Source organism: Rattus rattus, chromosome 8 (assembly GCF_011064425.1).
Source record: "Rattus rattus isolate New Zealand chromosome 8, Rrattus_CSIRO_v1, whole genome shotgun sequence".
Classification (NCBI taxonomy): Eukaryota; Metazoa; Chordata; class Mammalia; order Rodentia; family Muridae; genus Rattus; species Rattus rattus.
In genome coordinates, this window is record NC_046161.1 from 112598755 (window position 1) to 112622661 (window position 23907).

The 23907-nt window shown below is 51.4% G+C and overlaps 1 protein-coding gene across 1 annotated transcript in view; it reads left to right on the plus strand.

Moving 5' to 3' along the window:
- Trak1 (trafficking kinesin protein 1) overlaps window positions 1–23907 on the plus strand; it is a 93656-nt gene that overhangs the window by 58403 nt on the left and 11346 nt on the right. Inside the window, 12 exon segments of the mRNA XM_032911194.1 lie at window positions 2679–2795; window positions 4785–4885; window positions 5933–6041; window positions 7914–7992; window positions 8757–8887; window positions 10367–10441; window positions 11110–11241; window positions 13143–13219; window positions 14349–14585; window positions 15366–15682; window positions 21301–21390; window positions 21393–21518. Of these exon segments, the coding sequence (XP_032767085.1) occupies window positions 2679–2795; window positions 4785–4885; window positions 5933–6041; window positions 7914–7992; window positions 8757–8887; window positions 10367–10441; window positions 11110–11241; window positions 13143–13219; window positions 14349–14585; window positions 15366–15682; window positions 21301–21390; window positions 21393–21518 (1591 nt within the window).

Sequence of the window (23907 nt, forward strand, 5' to 3'; positions counted from 1 at the left end):
ATCCTTTGTGTGATTAGGGCTGATGGGAAAGCATGTAAGGTAGGGGTATGTAGGGGTTATTTATGACTCATGTCTATAAACATATAGCCAAAGCTTGAACACAGAAGAACTCTCGTGCCCTGTTGGGGGCATCGTGATTTTTTTTTTTTTTTTTTGGTTCTTTTTTTCGGAGCTGGGGACCAAACCCAGGGCCTTGCACTTCCTAGGCAAGCGCCCTATGATATTTTTCATTTTTTAAAAGGATGTATTTATTTATTATATGTGAGTACACTGTTGCTGTCTTCAGACACACCAGAAGAGGGTGTCGGATCCCCATTACAGATGGTTGTGAACCACCATATGATTGCTGGGAATTGCACTCAGGACGTCTGGAAGAGCAGTGAGTGCTCTAACCTCTGAGCCATCTCTCCAGCCCCGATATTTTCATTTTTTGAGCTGTTGTTTTTTCACCTAAAACAGAGTAAGGAATGGGTTCCAGGGGTCTGTTCTCAGTGTGAGGTGTACTCAGGTTGCATCAGAGTCACCAACAAGCAGATGCACTAAGCCCCTCTCCTCTAGCTGGTAGCTGGTGTTTGATGGTCTCCAAACCCAGAGTTAAAAGTTACAAATAAACCAGCCAGTGTGTGAGGAGCAGTTTTGATTTTTTTTCTCTTAATTTTTTAAAAGGCTTATTTTTATGTTCAAGAGTGTTTTGCCTGTGTGTACATATGTGTACTGTGTGCCTGGTGCCCACTGAGGCCAGGAGAGGGCATCAGATCCTCTGGGAAATTGCAGATGGTCATGAGCAGCCATGTGGGTGTGGGACCAGAACCTGCGTCCTCTGGAAGAGCAGTCCGTGCTCTTACATAGCAGTCTGCTACGTGACGAGCCCATGGTCAGAAAAGGTGGCCATCTGAAGCCCCAAAGTGTCCCAGACCAGTGAGATGGGGTGTTTGCGAAGGGGGCAAGTCCCAGGCTGTGTGAGGAGAGGTTGGGGGTTTTTAAGCGACTGTTTTGCACAGAGCAGCATGCTGTCCACACTTGCCTTCTCTCCATGCTGGCTCCCCTTTCTGCGGAGGGGAAGGGAATGCTGCGTGAAAACTCACCTGCTTTCCCATGTCTCCTGAGCTTTTTATGACCTCATTTCTACCATGCAGGCTACCAACTGCGCTTACTTAAGTGATTTCTCAGCCCTGTGGCTTGAACCAAACTCTAGTGCTCCTGATTCCGGGGAGAACGAACACTTAGGCCATGAGCCTAGTTAGTACCTAGTGTGGAATCGGAGCCTCCAACTGTCTCTGCTCCACCAGGTCCCTGCTCGTCCTTCTTAGACAAGAGAGGACAGCTGGTGTACACTCTGAAGGGGTGTGGTCTCCTGGAATGTCCTCCACAGTACTAGCCTCCCATCTAATGCAAGCAGGTGGATCTTGTGGGGCTGGAGTTGGAACCTGACCCCTACCTGGGACATCTTTCTCCCCACAGAGGCAGCCGTCTTTGTGTGGCCCACTCTGTCTGCCTGTAGTCATGACTGAACTGTCATAACACCCTGTCCCTATGTGTACCAAGCCTCTAAAGTAGGAGTAGCCGATATGGGTTCTCTGCCCTTAGAAAGTTCTTTCTTTTAAATAAATAAAATTAAATAAAATCTGAAAGGAGCAAAACAGATACAGTCCTACCTGAGTTATTTTAAACATTGTTGCTTCCTTGGTTACAATGAGGAACTCAACATACTCTAGTTCAATCCAGCCTGATGTGAGCCAAAGATGCCCACCTTCCTATGCCAGCTCTTGGCTTTATTCAGGAGCATATTCACCCACGCACCCATCCACCCCTGTATTGATTCATCTATCATCTACCTATTCACTTACGTGTTCATCTGTCTATCCATCCTCCCGTCATCCGCCTACCCATCCATCCATCCATCCATCCATCCATCCACCCATCCACCCACCCGTCTACCCATCCATCCATCCATCCATCCACCCATCCATCCATCCACCTACCCACCCATCCATCTACCCATCTATCCATCCATCCACCCACCCATCCACCTGTCTACCTGTCCATTCAGCCATCCATCCATCCACTCACTCACCCACCCATCCATCCATCCATTCACCCACCCACCCGTCCACTCATCCATCCATTCACCCACCCACCCGTCCACTCATCCATCCATCCATCTATCCATCCATCCACCCACCCACCCATTCACCCACCCACCCACCCACCCATTCACCCATTCATTCACCTACCCATCCACCCATCTACCTACCTATTCATTCATTCATTAACTCATCTATTGTCTACCCATCCACCTACCTATTCATCCATCCATCCATCCATCAGTCCATCCATCAGCCCATCCATCCATCTGTCCGTCCATCCATCCATCCATCCATCTGTCCATCCGCTTATCCATCTGAGTCCCATGCTGGCTCTTAAGGAGGGAGAAGTGTTACCAGTGACTTAAATAACTGAAGCTCCCCCCTCCATGTACCTGGCTCTCATCAACTTCACCTGCGTGGCTCCTGCACATGTGTGGCCAAGGTTGTTGCTCTCTATCAGGCCTCTAGTACCTGGATGGTGAACTGTTAATTCTCCTACCTTTTCCGGGCATGCCCATCTGACACTGAGCCCTGTTGGCTCCTCCAGGACGCACAGGGTTAAGTCTGAATCCCCCCTCTTGCCTTTCATAGAAAGAGCGGGATTTGGAGCTGGCTGCGAGGATCGGCCAGTCATTGTTGAAGAAGAACAAGACCCTAACTGAGAGGAACGAACTGCTGGAAGAGCAGGTGGAGCACATCCGGGAGGAGGTGAGGACCCCTGGCCTGGGAGCCGTGGGGGATGTGGGTGGGAACCACGTGTGCAGGTGTGGCAAGACTTGTACTCAGAGAGCCCAGACTTGACTTGTAGACCCTCTGTGCCGGGCCCTTGCAACAAGCAGGTGCAGGAGCAGCCGCCCTTCTCCTTACACAGGTACCACTGTGTAAGCGCAGGAGTGATGCATCGCTGGCCTGCAGCCTTCATTGTATAAACTTGTCATTTTACGGTACTTATCTTAACTCACGGCTGTCAGGGGAGAGGACAGGCGTGGACTATTTCATCATCTCCGAGGGCAGCCGAGAGTCGGGAGGAAGGATGCTGGCTCCCTGGAAGTGTTGTTTAAACTTCATGGAGACATGTCAGAGTCAGCTGGGGTGGACAGAACAGGGGTTTGGAGGTCAGAGCCCAGTGGTCCATGGTGGCTTCTCTCCCCTCATCCTGTTTTCCTAGCAGTAAGTTTTAGCTCTGAGGACTCTTCCTTCTCACCTCTTCTTGCTCTCTGTCATCATTAACTTTAGTGGGAAAGGATGTCCTTGTCTAAGATCCTAAGATGTAGTCAGTCTTAATTTTCTTCCCTCATTAAAGCTATTTCTGATTTGGGCTTAATGGTTTTTTTATAAAGATTTTTTTATTTTTATTTACTTATTTATTTATTTTATATAAGTACTGTCTAAGTACCATAGCTGTCTTCAGACACACCAGAAGAGGGCATCGGATCCTATTACAGATGGTTGTGAGCCACCATGTGGTTGCTGGGAATTGAACTCAGGACCTCTGGAAGAGCAGTCAGTGCCCTTAACCACTGAGCCATCTCTCCAGCCCTGGGCTTAATGTTTTAAATCCACTCATAAGAAAGAGTGTCATCCCCAGCCTGCTCTCAGAAATGGTAAGCTGGAGTCCTGTAGTGTTTCAGGGAGAGATAAAGCTGTCCTTGCCTTCCCTGGTCCAGGGAAATGGCCTCAGTTAGGTAAGAAAGCCCTTGGAGTTTCTGAGCAGACGGAGACACCAACTCAGTGTCAGCGAGTGGTCGCCCACTGGCTTCCTTCCATGGTCGTCTGGTGTGAGACTTCCTGGGTGCGTGTGGAGAGCATTCTACTCCATGGGAGTGGAGATGACCTGCTTCCCAGGAGAAGCTTTGAACTGGGAAGCTCTGAGGTCATGGCTTCCCCTTGGAGAATCATCAAATGACCCCCTAGGCAGGGAGAACCTTGATGCAGCATATAAAACCAGTGGACTCGCCAAGGACAGCAGAGTCCACACCCTGCGTGCTGTGGCAAAGTTGGAACAAACGCCCAGCCACATCAGAAAACAGACTTCAGGTCTCCTTCACAGCCCTGGTCCACACTTATCAGCGCTGAGGGCTGGAAGGGCAGGTGAGAAGTTTTACAATAGCCACTGCCTTATCTGAGAGGCTTGAGCCCAAATCGGCCACTTTGCACAGCCACCTCATCAGTCAGCAGCGAGGTTTTCCTCCAGGCTTGTCTTTCCTCCTGTATTCAGAGTGGCTGACCAGCTTGTCGAGGGACACTGGGGTGTGTTGGTCACATGGAGAGCTGTGTGGTGTTCTGAGAAGGGAACCATCAGAGCCTGCACAGCCAGAGTTCTGCTCTGAGACGGCAGTGGGTTCTGACAAAGCGAGTGGCCTCTCATTTCATTTAGTATAATGGCCCACTGTTCTGGCCTCTTGCCCAGCTGGTCATCTGGCTGCTTTCAAAGTTAACAGGCAGTCTCACCCCCTGATCATTCCAGAGCCTTCTGCTCCTGTCTGCTCTTCTGACTAAACGTGAGGACATAGACCATTTTCCAACTCAGAACTGGATTGACTGGGCTTCTCTTAAACGTTGTCAAACTCAAGGCCTTGAAACTTTGAGTAGCAAATCAGTCCTCACTTGGGATGCTGTCCCTCACCAGCGTTTGAGCACAGAAAGGACATTGCCACCCTCCAGGAAGTATCAACGTGCCCCTTGCTGTCCACACAGGTGTCTCAGCTCCGCCATGAGCTGTCCATGAAGGATGAGCTGCTTCAGTTCTACACCAGTGCCGCGGAGGAGAGTGAGCCTGAGTCCGTCTGCTCAACCCCGTAAGTCACCAGGGAGCTGAGGGCAGGCGGGCTGTCGTGGATGTCCTTGGAGGCCTCTAGGCACGGTTGCTAGCGCCTTGGGTTAGTCTGTCCCAGAACAGCCATCTCAAGGCCTCAAATGAAGTCACCTCACTGCTTCAATGGGGGCTTCCAAGGAGGAGGGGCATTTCCCTCTTACAGGGTGTCATTGCTGGCTTGTCAGAGTGTCCCTTTACCCTGGCACATCCATGGGAATGAGGCACTCGCAATGGTGGATGAAAACATAGATTCTGGAGCCTCAGGTCCTTGGGACAGAATTCTGTCTGGATGCTTCTCTGAGAGTCAGGAGACAGTCACTTTTGGGAGCTCAGTGGTCTACTGTGGGACACAGCTGTGTTGTGACCTCACCCCCACGGTGACTTCCTCACAGTAGAACATGTAGGTCACAGGGTCATGAGCGCCAACTTCACACGTGCAGCATATATATAGAACACTTACTTTTTAATTTCTCTGTTTGTATGCACTGGGGGAGGGGCACAGGCCACGGCATGGCTTGCTTGTGGAGGTTGGAGGACAGCTTTCAGGAGTAAGTTTTCTCCTTCCACCCTATTGGTCCTGGGCTGGTTGTCGGGTGTGGCCCTCCTAAGCCACTTCACCAGCCCACAAAGCATTTCTTGTGAATTGGTGTGCATCTCGAGTTAAACGAACTCTTTTCTAAAAAAAAAAGATTTATTTATTATATAGAAGTACACTGCAGCTGTCTTCAGACACGCCAGAAGAGGGCATCGGATCTCATTACAGATAATTGTGAGCCACCATGTGGTTTCTGGGATTTGAACTCAGGACCCCCTGGAAGAGCAGTCGGTGCTCTTAACCACTGACACATCCCCCCCAGTCCATTAAATGAACTCTTGGACATCCTGGAATTGCATTGGCTAAATGAACCTGACCCTCTGACCCCCTGTTCTGAGCTAAGGTGCCCACTATACCTTTGGGGTAGCCCTTCCAGGTTTCCGCTCAGGTGAGAAGGAAACGACCTCTCTGATATTGAGTGCGCTTTTCTCCTAGGCTGAAGAGGAACGAGTCATCCTCCTCCGTCCAGAATTACTTCCACCTGGACTCTCTTCAGAAGAAGCTGAAGGACCTCGAAGAGGAGAATGTTGTACTTCGATCTGAGGTGATGTGTGTACCCCGCTCTTGCCCCTGGGGTGGGGGTGTCCCTCTGGCAACAACAGCTGTGGAGACAGCACCATCTGCTTAGCACCCATCTGAAGACATCCTGTCTGAGCTTGCACTCTCCAGCCAGGGTTCTCGGCTGTAGGCTCAGCCGTGTGTGGGCATTGCTTCTGGGGTGGCTATCACAGTGGGTGGAGACTAAGGTGGCCACATGAGCTGTAGCCCGAGGGCTGGAGTGGTTGCTGGGGAGTAAGAGTTGCTCCACGGAGACAGGTCTTACATGGTGAACTTGGAAAGGCTGAGCCGAGGCAGCCTGGGAACCTGGAAGGGGTTGTACCAGCCACCTTCCCCACATTGTTACAATTGTTTCCTTACTGTTATGAGCTTCACTGCTGTTAGTCTTCACAGCGGGGGCTTACTTTGAGTCTTATTTGCTGAGACTCAGGTGCCAGGCTATTGGGTGTTCGAAGATGTCAGAGTTAATAAATGACAAAGGCCGGATCCTCACCGCTCTCTAAAAACTCTGATTCTAGTAGATTTAGTGCCCTTTTGCCTTAATTACCGTTGGGCTTGTTTGTAGGCAAAGGGATGGCCTTTGTCAGGTTTGGGCCGTGAGCCTACCTTAGCTGGCTCTAGACTCCCAGGGACCCTCCAGGAGGGCAGGCCATCTGTCACTTTGAACTCACCACGCACTGGAAAGAGCCTCCTGTCTGGACCTTACAAGGCACAAGGAACTCTTCCCACAACCTATCTTTGCGGACCCCACACTAGCCAGCGTTTTAGGGTGACTGACAAGGTCACCCAGGCTTGGTCTTGCAGACCTGAGGCTGAAGAAGGCTGAGCCTGTGCCTCCTAGCTGCAGGTGACTGCCCCGGTCCCAGGCACCCAGCCCCTCTATCCCAGGATAGAGCAAAAGGGCCCTGATCCCCGTGTGGCTTCTTGATGGCCCATGTGCACCCTTTCATCTCTGCCTGTGATCAGGGCCCACGCCCTCAGAGCCAGGTGCCTTTGCCTACTTAACTGAGCATTTACATGCCCTCTAGACCATTCTCTTCCTTACAGCCGGAGCAAGTTGTCCTGGGAATAGCTATGTGCGCCTTCTCTCTTTTTCAGTTTTGTTTTGAGACCAGGTCTCACTATGTAGCTCTGGCTGTTCTGAAGCTCTGTAGACCAGGCTGGCCTTGAACTCACAGATATCTGCCTGTCTCTGCCTCCTAAATGCTGGGATTAAAGGCGTGCAGCATCATTTCCAGACTATTTGGTGTTTGTTTGTTTGTTTGTTTGTTTGTTTTGAGCCAAGCTCTCTGTTTCCCAGGCTGACTTGTAGCTTACTGTGTAGCCCAGGCTAGCCCCAAACTCATGGCAATTTTTCCTCCTTAGTCTTCCAAGTGATAGGGTTATAGGGATGAGCCCCCAAACCCCCTGATTTAGGCTGAGTCAGACGAGTTAATGGCACTTCAGAACCCATGTCTGCCTTCTATTCCCGTGTGGCTGACCGTAGAGTACATGCTATGGTCAGAGCAGTATCTTAGGCATGATGAGAGCCACAGAGGTGTTCTATCTATGAGAGCTGAATGCACACAAGCAAGTAGCATGTGTGGCCTTACAGTGATAGAACTTGTGCGTGAATCTCTGTGTGGCGCCCCCTGGTGGTGCCCAGCCTTCAGGTCTCTGCTTTAGGGCCTTGCCCATGGCCTGGGCGGGTGGGGGGTGGGTGCAGATGAGGTGTGTCTCCTGGGTGGTGTGTGATGGTTGCAGACACAGAGCATACCAGAGCCTGAGATTGCCCAGCTCTGTGCCTCGACCCTGGTCCGCCTGTCAGTCCTGACTGTGTGGACGCTGTTCCCTGACTGAGAGTCATCTGCATCCACAGGCTTGTCAGCTGAAGACGGAGACCATCACCTATGAGGAGAAGGAGCAGCAGCTGGTGAACGACTGTGTGAAGGAGCTGAGTATGTCCTCCCCAACCCCCTCTGCCAGCTCTCCTCCCCTAAGGCGCTCCCACCACCTTCCCACAAGCTCAGGGCATTTTCTGAAAACAGAGGACCCCTGCCAGCCTGTACGGCGGCCTTTGTCCATTTGTGAGTCGAGAGCCATGCTCTCAAGTAAGGTGGATATTTAATTTTAATGCAGACTCTGTATTGGAATATTGTAATCGCTTGATGTTCAAGGTCGGCCCAGATCAATGATCTGATTTATAAAAAGGAAGGCCAGACTCTGAGCTTTGCCATTCAAATCAGCGACCTTCCCCATGCCCTCTGTTACGAGATTCCAAGTAAGATAAGAGAAAGGGCGTTCGGAGAAGTGAAAAGAAGTGAAACGCAGCTCACATTCATGTCTAGTAAAATGGGCTGCGGCTCCAAATGCTTTGAAAAGCCATGTGCAGAGTTCCTGTGATGATCTGTTCGCGGCAGAACGCTGGGGTTCAGCCAAGTGCAGTCATACTTGGGGTGTCACTTCCAGCTCCCTTCCCGGAACCTGCCTGACCTGTCCTTGAGACAGCCTTGGTCAGTAGAGTCAGCCCTCACGGGAGAGACAGCCCATGAGAAGGCAGGGCTCCTCCTCTTTCCAGCCCCTCAGGAACCACATCACCGCTTGGAAAGACGTCCACTCCCTCCATGCCCCCATCTGCACTCCTCCCCATAAAGACGGCGCTCCCTCTCTGGCCTGGGTGGGTTTCCAACTCAGCTACCCGCCTGTCATTACCTCGTCACAGGGGATGCCAACGTCCAGATTGCGAGCATCTCTGAGGAGCTGGCCAAGAAGACGGAAGATGCCGCCCGTCAGCAGGAGGAGATCACGCACCTGCTGTCGCAAATCGTGGACCTGCAGAAGAAGGCGAAATCCGTAAGGCTTCTCTCTGTGTCCCTGGACGACGTGGCGGTGGCCGTGAGGGACGGGACAGGTGGTTAGTGGGAGGCTGGTTCCCTACCTGAGCCATGCATGTCCTCTGGGGGAGGCTCTGTGAGCTCGGGAACTAACTCCACTGCCCCAGGTCGGCAGAGACTTCTTTAGGATCTTGTTGCTCCTGAGGCTAATCTTTAGTTAGTGACGTCGTAGAGAAGTGCTGTAGGTACGGAGACTGGGAGATTTGTCTGACAAATCATGGGGTCCGCCATTTGTACTCTGCCGCTCAGATCTGGGCCGTGGTAGAGTGGTGCCTCTCATTAGTGTTCCTTGGGCTTTGACAGGAAGCAAAGAGGAGATGTCTCTGGGAAAGAAGGAAAGACAGACAGAAAGGGGAGGGGAGGGAGGACAGACTCCCAGAAAGCACTCACACTCTGGAGGTGAGGTTTGGGCTATGGAGAATTACTAAGTGCAGAGAGAAAGTGATATGACGGGGGCTGGTGAGATGTTCAGTGGGTAAGGGCATCTGCTGCCAAGCCGAGTTCATGCAACTCTCATAAGGTGTCCTAGGACTTCCACACACACTGTAGGCACACACACTCACATACACACTCACACATGCTTATACACACATACATACACGCTCTCTCACACGTGCTCACACACACTCATACACATCCATACATATGCTCACACACACACATTCACACACACACTCATACACACATATACATACACACACACTCACATATTCACACATACCCATACTCACACATACACATTCATACTCACAGCACATACTCATATACACTCATACACATTATCTCACACACATGCTCTCACATACACATACATACACATACTCATACATACACTCACATACACACACTCATACACGTATACAATTCTCTCACATACATGCTCACACATACTCACACATATATATACACACATTTACACACACACATTCACACACATACATTCATACACACTCATACACATGTATACATCCACACACATACATATTTACTCACATACATGCACACACATTTACACACACATTCACACACATACATTCATACACATTCATACACATGTATACATCCACATACATACATATTTACTCACATACATGCACACACATTTACACACACATTCACACACATACATTCATACACATTCATACACATGTATACATCCACACACATACATATTTACTCACAAACATGCACACACATTTACACACACATTTACACGCACACATTTACATACACACATTTACACACACATGCACATGCACACGAATGAGAACATTGGTTAGAAGTGTGTCTGTCTTTTTAGTTGTCTGAAAGGCAGTGCTCTGCTGCAGCATGGGGTGCTGCATAGACAGGTGCTGAGCTCCTCACAGTCAGCTGACCAGAGGGGAAAGTTGGGCTCCTGAGTGTCTTAACAGAGGTGACTTGTCTTTGCCATGTTTAGTGTGCGGTGGAAAATGAAGAACTTGTCCAGCACCTGGGCGCTGCCAAGGATGCGCAGCGCCAACTCACAGCCGAGGTGGGTGTCCCTGCCTGAACTCTCTCGGGCCTCAGGTTCCGATGAAGGCTCTCCCCCTAGGCCTAGGTCATTCCCCTATGATAAATGTTTTCCTGTTGAATTAGAATAATATTACCTTACCCAGGCTCTGTGCCTACAGCCTCTGGTGTTTGCTGTAAGCGTAAGGAGGCTGGATTCAGTACCAGCTCAGGGCTTGACATATTCTAGCTCCCGATAGACATCAGGTAGGTGAACAAGATATTCCACAGGCTTGTAAAGAGCCTGTTCGAAGATACAACTTGAATCCGGGCATTGGGGAGCATGTCTATAATCCCAGTGCACAAGTGGCTGAGGCAGGAGGATGGCTATGAGTTTAAGACCAGCCTAGGCTACAAAGAGAGAGACCCCGTATCAAACAAAAGTGGAAGATGCAGCTAGAGAAGAGGCTGCGGATTTGCCTCTTAACCCCTTTAGTGTTTCGTCTGGGCTTGTTTGGCTTGCCCACTGTGAACGTTTCCGCAGCTTTCTGAATCTGCAAGCCTTCCCCAAGTGAAGAGAAAAGCCAGCCCGTGGATCCAGCCCGCTTGGCTGTGGGCCCACAGGGCGGCAGGTTCTGCCTCTCAGTCGGGAGGGTTGGTGCGTGTGCTCACTGGCGCTGTGCGGGCCTGACCCTCCGCCTCTCCCCGAAGCTTCGAGAGCTGGAGGATAAGTACGCGGAATGCATGGAGATGCTTCATGAGGCTCAGGAGGAACTGAAGAACCTGCGGAACAAGACGATGCCCACATCCCGGCGCTACCACTCCCTGGGCCTGTTCCCCATGGTGAGTGGGTTCTCCTGTGCCCCGCTCTCCCCCAGACCATTGTCAGCCATTAGCACCCGGGGCTCATGTCCCTTTCTGACCCCTGGCCCTAGTCTTCCTGTGAGCTGCGTCTTTAAAGTTTGCACCAGGACCTGTCAGCTGGCGGCTTCCTGATTCCCTAAGCAAGCGAGACTTGGCCCTTTATCGGCTGTTCTCCCTACTGCTGTTAAGAGATAATTTTACAAGGAACTCGGTTTAGTTAGATGTTACTTCTGGGCTGCTATTACCCATGTCTTAAAGAGCCTGAATTTCTCCTGGTTCTTTGTGTATTTATTAACCTTTCTGTTGGTGTCAGGAATTTGAATCAACTTTTTTTTTTTTAAGATTTATTTATTATTCAAGTTAATAAAAAAAAAAGAGCTTGTGCCAAAAAAAAAAAAAAAGATTTATTTATTATAATATAACTGCACTGTAGCCATCTTCAGACACACCAGAAGAGGGCGTCAGATGGTTGTGAGCCACCATGTGGTTGCTGGAAATTGAACTCAGGACCTCTGGAAGAGCAGTCAGTGCTCTTAACCACTGAGCCATTGAATCAACTTTTTTTAAAAATAGTGTTTCCCTGTGATCTTATTTCGTTAGTCTCATTGGCGCTCCTTATTGGCTGTCAGGGCTTTGAAGGGCTTTGATGAAGGACCAAGGGGGTTCCCGGTCTAATCTCCAGTCGTTCCCCTGTGATGTCTACTTAGAAGGAAGTGACAGTGCTCACTGTGTGTTCTAGCAGACCATTGCTTCCCTAAGCTGGGGCCACGCATTAGCGGTGTCCTGCAGCACCACACATCTTAGCTCAAGACAGTGTAGAGCAGTTGCCACAGGGCAGCGGCTGCACATGGATGACAGCCAGCCAGTGAACAAGTCCCAAGAGCTCCTGTGGGTCCTGGCTTTGCTCCAATCGACTGTCAGAACAACAAATTTTCCCTGAGGCAGGAAAAGAGTTGTTTTAATTTTTAAAATGTTTATTTATTATTATTGTGTTTGTGTGTATGTTTGGAGTGGGTGCATGCGTGGAGGTCAGGGGACAACTTTGTGGATGGAGTCAGTTCTCTGGGTCCCAGGGATCTGATCTGCACTCCCTGAGCCGTCTCAGCAGCTGAGAAGGGGATTGAGGGAGGAATCTCTTGCAGAGATACTTTTCCTGAGAAGTCTGTTTCTTTTCCTGAGAAGTCTGTTTCTATTCACCTCAGACAGAGAAGGCAGTTTCTAGTCACCCCAGACAGATAGCCCAGATAAACAGTTCTACCCAAGTCTAGCTTGGTGAGCCGGTGAGTTTACTAGGTAACTTAGAGGAGAACGGCCAAGGCCTTAACACTGCCATGCAAAGCCAGGCTGGGGAGATGGCTCAGCATGTAAAAACACCAGATGTGCAAGCCTGACAGACCACAGGAAAAGCTGGATCTGGTGGTGCCCATGGGTAATCTGCATTCGTAGTGTGACATAGGAGGTGGAGACGGGATCCTGTCAGGAGTTTAAGGGGGCCACAGGACTGTGTGGGACCTTCCGGAAGCTTAGAGACATTTGTACTTGTCCCACTGTTATGAACACACTTTCCTGTGTCCGCAAGTCCTCCATCCCAGTGTTAGCTTTGTAGTTTGGCCAAGGGTGCCTTGCTGTCAGACACTCAGCTACAGTTAGGGACTGTTCACGCACACCCAGAGGCGCTGTGTGCTCAGCTCAGAAGCTGCCCTGGCCGTGGCTTGCCAGATTCTCTCTCCACAGGGAATGCCTTTAGCCTTGCGTTGTATGGCACGAAGTCTGGAGGCTGCTGGGTCCCTGTTTCTCCTCCCTTCTGGCCTCAGACCTCATCCAGAAACGGAAGCCTCCAGCCCCTGCTCAGTCCACACACGCCTTCTGTCTTTCCCCAGGACTCCTTGGCCGCCGAAATCGAGGGAACCATGCGCAAGGAGCTGCAGCTGGAAGAGCCGGAGTCTCCAGACATCACGTATGCCGCGTGGCTTTTATATTTCAAGTCTCCTCAAACTGACCCAGAACTGGTGCTCATAACCTAGCGCGTGTGGACCTTAGACACCAACAAGGTCCTTCCCTGACAGGTCAAGGGACGTAAACTATGCAGTGACATTTCTCATAAGGCTGGGGCTACAAGTCAGCGGGTAGAGTAGTTTCCCAGCGTGCAGGCGGCCCTGAGTTGTGGCCCTCGTAACGCCACCGGGTAAAGTGGAGGAAGGAGGCCTAGACGTTCAAGGCCATCTCTGCAGCTGAGTCGTGTGAGTCCCTGTCTTGAGAAACAACCCAAACCAACAAAGGAGGTCACTTGATGAACTTCCAGGGAGTGGGAAGGGTGCCGTGTCCCATCTCCCTCTTTATACCTTTGCCCTTAACAGAAAGCGTTACCTTAAAACGTTTTCATGTTTGCTAAGGAAAGAGAGTGCCGTGAGCCAGGCTTCTGATCCCCTGGGTACTCCTGTGGTCTTTCCCCTCCAAGCAGGTCCCGGCTTGACCTCCACAGAACACTGAGAGCTCTGGGAACCACGTTTCCTCCCAAGTGACTAGTGTCCTGGTGACTTTGGTGTATGTGTGTATCCCTAGAGGAAGCAGCCGGCCCAGAAATAGGTCCACCCTTCTCTCCTTAAAAAGGAGAAATCAGACCGTGGGTCCTGTGCTTAGAAACAGCAGCTTCTAAGAATAGCCCAGTGGGGTTTTATCATCTCAAGGTAGACACTTCAGACTGACGCGGGGCTTTGCTGTTTTAGTTTATGTGAATGGTTACACGTACAAAGGTCTGTGGGCGAGCACAGCCCTCCCACAGCTCTCATTGTAAGTCTGGAAGAAGCAAGCCTTCCAAGGATAAAGCAGCACTAGGGCACCATCGTTCCTAGCCCAGGCCTCAGGCTGTGATGGACAGCGTCTCTTGGGCTAGCTGAACCTAGTACTGAGCTGTGCTCCCGAGGCTTAGATTCGGCTGGGGTCAGCATACTGTGGTGGAGGTACCCTGCACCCCAAGGAGCGTGTGAGTCCCCTAGACAGCAGGCCACTCACGGTAGGCATCTGTGGAGGGGTTAGCTCCAGGTTCTTCCTGATGGGCTGTCTCATGGCTGCCGTGTCCTCCCCAGCCACCAGAAGCGTGTCTTTGAGACAGTGAGAAACGTCAATCAAGTGGTGAAGCAGAGATCGCTAACCCCGTCCCCCATGAACATCCCGGGCTCCAACCAGTCTTCAGCCATGAACTCCCTCCTGTCCAGCTGCGTCAGCACCCCCCGTTCCAGCTTCTACGGCAGCGACGTCAGCAACGTGGTCCTCGATAACAAAACCAACAGCATCCTCCTGGAAACTGAGGCAGCCGACCTGGGGTGAGCGGCGGGAGGGGAGGGGAGGTGCACCTTGAACGTGGGCTCGGTCACCATCAGAGAGGCGGATGAGGGCTGCCGCATCCCAATTACCCACGATGACACTGGCCTTTTCTGAAGCACTGTCTCAAGTCGATGCTCACGGCGTGCTTTATTTACCATAACATCATGGAGGGAGAACTCATAGATTCTTCCCTCAAATCATCGCTGTTGTTCCCCTACCCCCATCCCCCCGGAACCTGGATGCTGGGAAGCATGAGGAGATCCCAGACTCCCTGATTTGCTTCAGAAGGTGGAATGTAGGGGGCTGTCAGTTGTGTGTTCTCCCTGGTTAGGGCCAGTTCCTCTCTAGAACCCCAGCGCCCAATCCCATCATCCACCTGTGCACCCTGTCCCTCTGACCCACTAAAACAGGTACTTTGGACCAGCCAAGCCATCAGAGGGGTTCTCCAAGATCAGAGTGGGTTTCACTCAGAACTGAGAACACAGGACCTTCCATTTAAGAGACCAAGAGGGTTGACTCAGTTCCCCTTTGGGGCCTAAGTGCAGCCATCTGCAAAAGGTTTCTTCCAGAGTAACCTGGAGGGAGATGCTTATGAGAACACATTTCAGCCCGTCCCTGTACGACCACCAGCCTCTAAGAACAGTCAGTTGAGACCCACAGAGGCAGCTCCTTCAGTGGCTGGCCCTGGTCTCCTCAGACCGTCTCTCGTCTCTTTGCCCTGGGGGTTCTCCGTGCCCTTTGCTGGCTGTAGGTACTTACCCCCGCCCTGTCTTCCGCAGGAATGAGGAGCACAATAAGAAGCCGGGCACACCAGGCACGCCAGGCTCCCATGACCTGGAGACGGCACTTAGGCGGCTATCCCTGCGCCGAGAGAACTACCTATCCGAGCGGAGGTTCTTCGAGGAGGAGCAGGAGAGGAAGCTGCGAGAGCTGGCTGAGAAGGGGGAGCTGCACAGTGGCTCGCTCACGCCCACCGAGAGCATCATGTCCCTGGGCACTCACTCACGCTTCTCTGAATTCACGGGCTTCTCCGGCATGTCCTTCAGCAGCCGCTCCTACCTGCCCGAGAAGCTGCAGATCGTGAAGCCGCTCGAAGGTGACCACCAGGGGCCTCGGCCCCTCTCTGTCCTCCTCTGCGACTCTCTCTGGGCCCTGATCCACCACAGGAAGGCCAGCCACCGGTGTCCTACCTATTCATTTTTCTTTCGGGATAGCCACCCACGCTGTTGGTTTGAGTTCCTCTGAGGCGGCCTCTGTTTCTGCAGTCTCTGTCATGGCTTGAGCAGTACACTCTTGGGCGAAACCTGCAGGTGGCCTGTAGGTCTCTTACTTTTGTCCTTAGTGCCTTAAGACCCAAGCCTAGTGGCAGCCACACAGCTTCAGACCCTCCACGGTAGCTGTGTGACAACAAGCTGCTTCTGGATAACCCAGGGGTCTGAGACGGGAGGGGAAGGAATCCGTTGGCGCCTCAGAGATTTTATTGTCAAATCGTGCAAATCGAGCATTGTGACCCCCGCCCCAGGCATGTGGAAGTGTTGTGTGTGATCACGTGTTCCAGTCTGTTCTTCATAGAGAGGCTTTCTGGAGGTGTGCTTTGCCGAGAGTCAGGCCCCCTGCAGTCTCCAGTGTAGAGAGGAAGGAGGGAGAGAGAGATGGAGCTCAGCCGTTCAGACTCCACTGACACCCACCCCACCCATAGTACTGGGAGGGGCTGCTCAGAAACTGAGTTCCTAGAAGACCTCACTGTTTCCTCTCTCCCTCTGCCTTGTCAGGAGCCACCCAGTGTGCATTGTGTTTGTCCTGCCCCCGGCCCCCACTTTGGTTTGAAGCCCGTGTGATTTGGAAGACCTACTTTAGAACAACATAGTATATTTTTGATGTAAAGTCAGACATCTGCAGGTCTGCCCTCTTCTGAGCTTTTATCCTTATCCCTTCTCGGGAACACCGTTGATGCTTTAATCTAGTTGCACTCCACACTCATAACGTTTCAGTGCCACGGATAGTCTCTTGTTTGGGTCACACAGGAACAAACTTGCGCTCTGTGCTTAAGAGAGAGCGAATAATTGTTTTCATCCCATGAGCCCCTGCTTTTGCTGCTGTGGGGTCCGTGTCAGCCTTACCGAGCAGGCAACCTGCGTGTGCCACGGTCCTTGCATTTCCAAAGAAAGAGGGAGGATTCTTTTCCTTCTTTCTGTTTTCATTTTAATGATTACAGTTTGTATGTTGGTCCTTCTTAGTTTTCAGGGCAGGGAGGCTCCTTCCTTTTTATTTTGTTTATTCAGTTGTAATCTCGGGGATTGTTTTCTGACCTGCGATTATGTCTGGTTTCCTTTCAATAAAACCTTCCATTTCTGCAATTTTATTTCCGACTTTCTTTTCTTTTCTTCTTTTGTCTCTCAAAGGTCGCTAGACACCATCTCTCTGCTTCTCATACGTTTATTGTGTCCCTTGGGTCACCTGTGTTACATTTATTGTGTTCGTCACCCACATTACGTTCTGGGCTCATCTTTCAAGTGCATTGTGGGATGAGATTTTGAAACTTTTATTTTAACCGGTTCATCTCTGTTTCTCTGACTTTGCACCCTGGGTGGCAGTGTTTTTATGATGAGAGTCAGAGGAGACCCCCACTCATCCGTAAGATGAATTTTGCCTCTGGCAGCACTCTCCTCCCCAAGAAATTGAATTAACCATTAAAAAGTCCTTCTTATCACTGTGACTTGTAACACACCCCTGTGATAAGGATCCTTTTGGCTTCATTTTGTATCTCTCAGACTTCTTCCTCAGCTGCTCAAAAGACGACTGATTTTCTTTCTTCCTTCCCCTCCACAGTCAATATCCGTGCTTCCGTGTTTACTCTGAGAGAGGGTGGGAGCAGAGTCGTCTTCCCGTCCTGTGCGGGAGAGTTAGTCTTTCTCTTAAGCCGTCTTATCTCTCACGTAGGCAAATTAGCTGTCAAACAAGAGTGTCTGACCTGTCCGCCCGGATTCAGCCGCCAGGGTCTGTAGGGCGCAGTTACCACCATTGAGACCTGGGTGGTCATTACGCTGGGGTCATGTTCTTATCTGGCCCAGTGAGACAGGATGCCCTTGATCTCCAGTAGTCCAGGGAAAGGCACCTGGGGTGAGGTCCCTGGAGGCCACTGTCTGGGAACATTGTAGAAGCCAACAGTGTCCTCTGTCTACATCTCCTTCTCCATGCCAACTGTCCTGCCACCTCCTCATGTGTCAGCCAACCCGGCGGAGCTAGGTGTGATGAACGCTCTCTCATTTTCACCAGGCCTTTCAAGGTTAAGCAAGAACGGAATATTCAAGATATGAGAGAGAGAGAGACAGAGAGAGAGAGAGAGAGAGAGAGAGAGAGAGAGAGAGAGAGAGAGACAGAGACAGACACAGAGACACAGAGACACAGAGAGAGAGAGATCTTGAAAGATTGAGGCAGGCAGTAGGCCTTCTGTGTTCTGCCCTTTCTCAGGTGGGTGGGAGGAGTATGGTAGTCATATCCTGCTTCCTGTTGGACAAGGGAATGAGGCCGGGTAGGAGAGTGAGACAGAGAGAAAGGACAAAGTAAGGCACTTGTGTTCAGCTCTGGTAAGGTGGCCTTCATGGTCATGTTTGCCCTCCATATCAAAGAAAGGATTTCAGCCAGCCAGCCAGGAGATGGGTGGAGCTCCTATAGAAGGGCTTGGGGCTTGGATGTGTCAGGGTCTGGGCTTCTACACAATGCCTCAGAACCAGCCAGTGAGAAAGTATTCTCAAGCTCACTGTTGACGGCTCCCTGTCGACATGCCAAAAACCATAGCTAAGGCTGAGACAGCTGCTGGGTCTGTGGAATTGAAAACACCCGACTTGCTGCGTTCCTGAGGCTCACCTGTGGGAAGCATCCTCTGCTGAGTGCTTCCAGGGATGGGTGCCAGAGGTGGCGGCCATTTTAATCCCAGATGGGCTGCTCGCTCTAATGCAACCACTGTCGAGTGAGTGTCTCTTTCCCACATGCAGTGTGAGGAACAGAGACAACCGGGCAGTCCTGAAACTAAAGGAGTCAGGTGTGTGGTGCAGCCCACACTGAGTGAGTGCCGGTAAAACCGTATCCCGTAGGCCTTGATGATGGCTTCCTCCAGCCTCTCCCTGTGACCTTATGTGAGGAAGCACATGGACAGTGCGATTGGGACTGTCACAGGTGACAGAGGATCCCTCAATGCACGAGTGTCTGGCCCTCCTGCTGGGCCCTGGACACCCACCTGGAAGTTCTGCTGTGGGTCACTGGCACCATCTATATAGCCGGTGTCCAGCCCCTGCTGCCACTGAGCCCACTCTGTCCCAAGCTCTCGTGTTCTGATCCATTTACCTTTAGTCACTTAGCTTAGTGAATGACACTCCCTACTAGGAAGTTGGAGGAGTGCAAAGCAGTACTTACGTGTAGAGCACAGTGAGTTTTTATCGGAATGTGGAGCTCATGCGCCATCATTTCAAATGCCAGTGAACAGAGGCAGGGTGGAGTCTCCAGGCTGTCTTCCATTAGTGGAGAAAACAAAGGGTTAACCCACCACCTCATCCCCACCAGGAAAATTATACAGGGAGAGGAAGCAGAAGCAGCCAGTCATTGCATAGTTTAGTCTCCCCACTCTGGTCGGAGTTAGCCTGTTTCATGGCATGCTGCATTCCCGTGTGCTTCTTCCTGTACTGGGTCTCTGTGTGGTGGGGATCTAGCTCACACTATGGCTACCATGTCTTGAGTTCCTCCCACGTCCCACTTGGATTGCAGCCAGGTCAAAGAAATCCTTACGATGTATGTGTGCAGGACTGAAGATAATGGGCAACACAAAGTCAGAATGCAGCTCACACCAACACTGGGAGGCAGAGGCAGCAGATCTCTGAGTTCAAGGCCAGCCTCGGCTCCAGAGCGAGTTCCAGGACAGCCAGGGCTACATAGAAGAACCCTGCCTCAGAAAACTAAAGAATGCCGTTTAGAGTACAGACTGAAAGTGCTTTTGCTGTTCGTCCTACCCTCTGTCAAGGCCATGTGGGTAGATCACAGAGGCACTGCCGTGTCCGGCACGAGCTAGCCTTATGAGACAGTTGTGTGTGGCACCTTGGAGCACAGGATCTCACAGATGACTGCATGTTCCCTGGTGTGCATTTCCCTCTGTGGACAGTGGCTGAGGCTTCTGCCTGTGGGGCCCCAGAGCATCACAAGGGTGCAGAGCGCCACACTGACCTCTGCCACTGGGTGGCGCTAGCAGCCTTGTTTTCTCCCACAGTTGTGGCCACAAAAATACCAGCGCTTTGTCCCAAGTTGAGGACCTGTTAGGAAATCCTTATAGGTGTGGATTCCATCCCTTTTGCGGATAGAAAGTATTTCTTTTTCCTTCCCCTTTCAGTAGACTCGAATCTATCAAGGAGGATGTAACGTGTGTCCCTAAACCTGGTGTGGACCCCAGGGCAGAGGGTATTAGGGTTCACAGTGTGTTCATTTTTTTCTCTTTTTATTTTTAAGCAAAATTGAAGTAGTCCATTTTCAGAATCCTTCTAAGACCTCTATGTCATCCCTTACCCGGGTGTCTGGCCGAGACCACCCCTCACCCACCCTAGCCTCTCCCACCCCAGCCACCATTCTGTCTCTCCTCTCAGCTTACAAGGCTGCTGCCTCTCACAGCCCTCCCTGCACTCCCTATCGCAGGGTTTTAACTCAGCTAGCAAGGAGCCCTAGGTGCTGTGAGCCGTGGTGCAGGCAGTCTCCTCTCTCCGAGGGCTTCTCTAAGCGTCTCTGTCTGCAGCGTGAGGTCTGTTTATTTGTGGCCGTGTACATTTGAGTGTCTTCTGGGTCTGTAGAAGAGGGCTGTGGGTCCCAGCCTCCTGGGCCTTCTGCCAGATGGTGTTATCCTGCAAGGCGTGACTGGTGACCCGAGGTTGGGCAGAGGATGGAGCACCACAGCACACTCACTGAGAAGCCGCGTAGCTCCTCCTCCAGGCTCTCAGACACTCCTGGCCTTGTGACACCTTTCTTGGTAGAGCGCCTGTAACACACGAGGTCATCAGGGACACACTCCGGTGCTATTACAAACCCTCAGGCTGACACCTGAGTCCTAGGGTCTGGTGTCACCCTGGAGATGGCACCTCTGCTCTAGGCTCCTGTGGCTTATTACTTTGCATCCTTATCTCCAGGCTCCTCCGCTCTCCCTCCATAGTTCCCATTTGCATGGGTCTGGTGTGGGAGTCAGCAGCCTTGTACCTGAGTATCCAGTCGCTTCTTGATCCCTGGTTGTTCTTGTGTTGGTTTTACAAGTTTCCTGTGGCCCTCACCATTTTACCCTCTTCTGTCAGCAAAGGGATAATAAGTTTGGGGGTTAGCATCAGGTGGTTTAAAATACTTTGTTACCAGACATCGTTGGCACACAGTATATAACATAATTTTACTTTGGAAAGTATTGGTTCTTTACAGTGCCTGTCCTTCCTGGTGTGGCAGGGACACACTGTTGTCCAGTTGGGTCAAGCCAGCTCTACCCCAGTCCCTCCCACAGTCAGTCCTATGCAAGCTCAGGTGACCCCAGTCCCTCCCATAATCCTTTGCAAGCTCAGGTGTCCTCAGTACCTCTCACAGTCCTGTGCAAGCTCAGGTGTTCACGTTGAGCTCTCTGAGGGTGGGAAACATTGACTCTAGCTGACATCCTAACCCTGCCTTCTCCCTGTATCGACCCCTCTCTTTTCTCCCAACAAGGTTCAGCCACACTTCACCATTGGCAGCAATTGGCCCAGCCTCACCTTGGGGGCATCCTGGACCCCCGCCCTGGTGTGGTCACCAAGGGCTTCGGACTTTGGACGTTGACCTGGATGAAGTGTACTGCCTTAACGACTTTGAGGAAGATGACACAGGTGACCACATTTCTCTGGCGGGCCTAGCTACCTCCACGCCAATTCAGCACACGGAGACCTCAGGTGAGAGGTCTCGAGCACACGTGACTGTCTCAGGCAGCAGAAGTTACTCCAGCCAGCCTCAGGCTTCCCCAGAGGAGATGCACCAGCCACCAGAGCAAGCAGGCCTGGAGGAGGAGGAGGAGGAGGAGGAGGAGGGGTCTGGTGAGGGCACCTCAATTAGTCCTGTGAACCTGACACCTTTACCGGAGGCAGAGCTCTGGGCCATGCTCATCTCTGTTCCTGGCACCACCCGTAGTAACTCTGTGTCTGTAGCTTCCGCTCGTCTGTGTGGATGACAGGAAAAAAGCTTCCCCATTGTCAGGTCCTGTTCTGAAAACAGAGACCAAATCCTCCACTTGTGACAAGTGGGTCCCTCTGCCCGTTGTGGAGCTCTAGGGCCCTGCAAGTGGGAGCAGGAGAGGCTGCTAAAAAGTGGGACTCTGGGGCCCTGAGAACAGGTACACCTGGGTTCTGTTATGGCCATCCTACCCCGAATCTGACGGACTGTCTCCCACGTCCTCTCTGGACTTCCAGCCTGAGCAAGCTGAGCAGTCTTGGGGAAGTGATGACGGAGAGACCGGCCCTAGGATGTGCATATGTGCAGGAAATGCAGGGAGTGGTCAGAATTCTTGGAAGCATGTCGGCTGTGACGTGGCTTAGCCTCAGAGAAGGCGCGTGTGTTATTTAAGTGTTCCATGACCCTCTTTAACCTGGTACACGCTAAGAGGTGTCATTCAGCTCTTACAGGGAGGATGCTAGGTGTGCTGGCTAGCCTTCGTTCCACCTGCGGGTACACGCAGTGTGACCATAGGGATGGAAAGTTTATGCTCAGGGCTCCCAGCACCTCTGGGGAGTCATGTGGTTACTGCTTATCCAGATGTTTCATCTGCTTTCTGGAGCTCTTAGCTCACTGGGCTGGGGCTCAGGTGTAAGGAGAGATGAACGGCCTCATGCCGTCCTCCTCGGGACATCCTGGGTCACTACATGCAAGGAGAGGATGTTCTCCTTTTTGCCTCATAGTTTTTACAGGCCCCGACACTTGACTTGCTGTGAAATCCAAGGTAAAATGAAGCCGGGAATTGATGTCCTGTATTCCCAGTTGAAATACAGGCAGCCATGGTCAAGGGGCTCGACCTGGACCATGCCAACCTGGGCAGTGCCATCACAGAATTTATGTTTTGAGTTTTTAGAAGTAAGTTACCCGGTGATGCAGAAGAAGTGAGAACTCAATTAGGCCTGGCGGGATAGACTTATAATTCCCAGGAAGCTGAGGCAGGAGGACAGGACAGCAGCCTGCAGTTTCAAATCTCCCTTTATCATCAGCACTGGGCCCCTCTGTAGGCGGAGAGCCCCATACCTGTGTCTGGATGACTTCTATGGCTACCAGAATAGGTGTCAAAAGTCACATATATCCCTCCTAGCTGGAATGCCAATCCTGGAAGTTGGAGGACAAACCGCTCCCCCAGGTGCATCTTGGGAAAGTCGTTCAGAAAGAGTAAAACTCATTGGACCAAGAGCTGCTGTGAGAGGTCAAAGGGCGAGACTCCTGGCTGTGAGGTCCAGGCTCTGCGGGTCCTATAACAGTAACTCTGTCCTATTGTCTCACCTCTTGCTGGGCCTGGTGGGACATTCACCCAACAACTTGATTTGAGGAGAGCCAAGCACACACAGAACAAGTGTGCATTCAGGAAAGGTGCCCCCATTGAGGGAGAGCTCTCTAGAGCTTGTTTCCCCAGGGAAGCTCTTCTCTGGAAGCACCATGCAGGGGGAGGGTACACAGAGCCATGTGATGGCTTGGAAGCAGAGCGAGATAGCTCCTTTCCTCCCGTGAGTGACCGAACCATTCTGCTGTTAGGAGTAGAAGTCTAAGACTCCGACATATCGAGTCACACTGGAAACCCTAAAGGCTTTTCATGCACGGTTCCTGGGAGGGGGTGGGTTAAAGGCTGGTGAGTCTCTGTGGAAACACCTCTGTCCCATGGCCTGGTCCCTCAGCTCCCAGGAGCTGCTGTGTCCCTGGGGAAAGTGTCAGAGGAAGGAAGTTTGAGTCAGAAGGTAATTACAATTACAGCTGATAGTGAGCAGCGCTGAAGACTGGGAAGATCCATCTCGCAGACGGTTTCATTAGCGTGTTCGAATGTGACTTTTGAAGCACCGTTTGATTTTTTTTTCTTTTTAATCCCATGTCTGAAGAAGGGTGGTCCCACGTTGCTGTGTTGTTAAATTATCCAGAAGATTAAAATGGACTGTTGAAAACAACTCTTAGGTCATAGTTTTACTTCATTTTAACACTTGTTTATGTTCTGGATTTACATAGGAAGCACATTTTTCAGGATAGTCCCCACACGGTTCTGCCAGGACTCTGTTTTTAGTTTACGGCCAGGAACAACCCGCACGTGGGAAAAGGTTG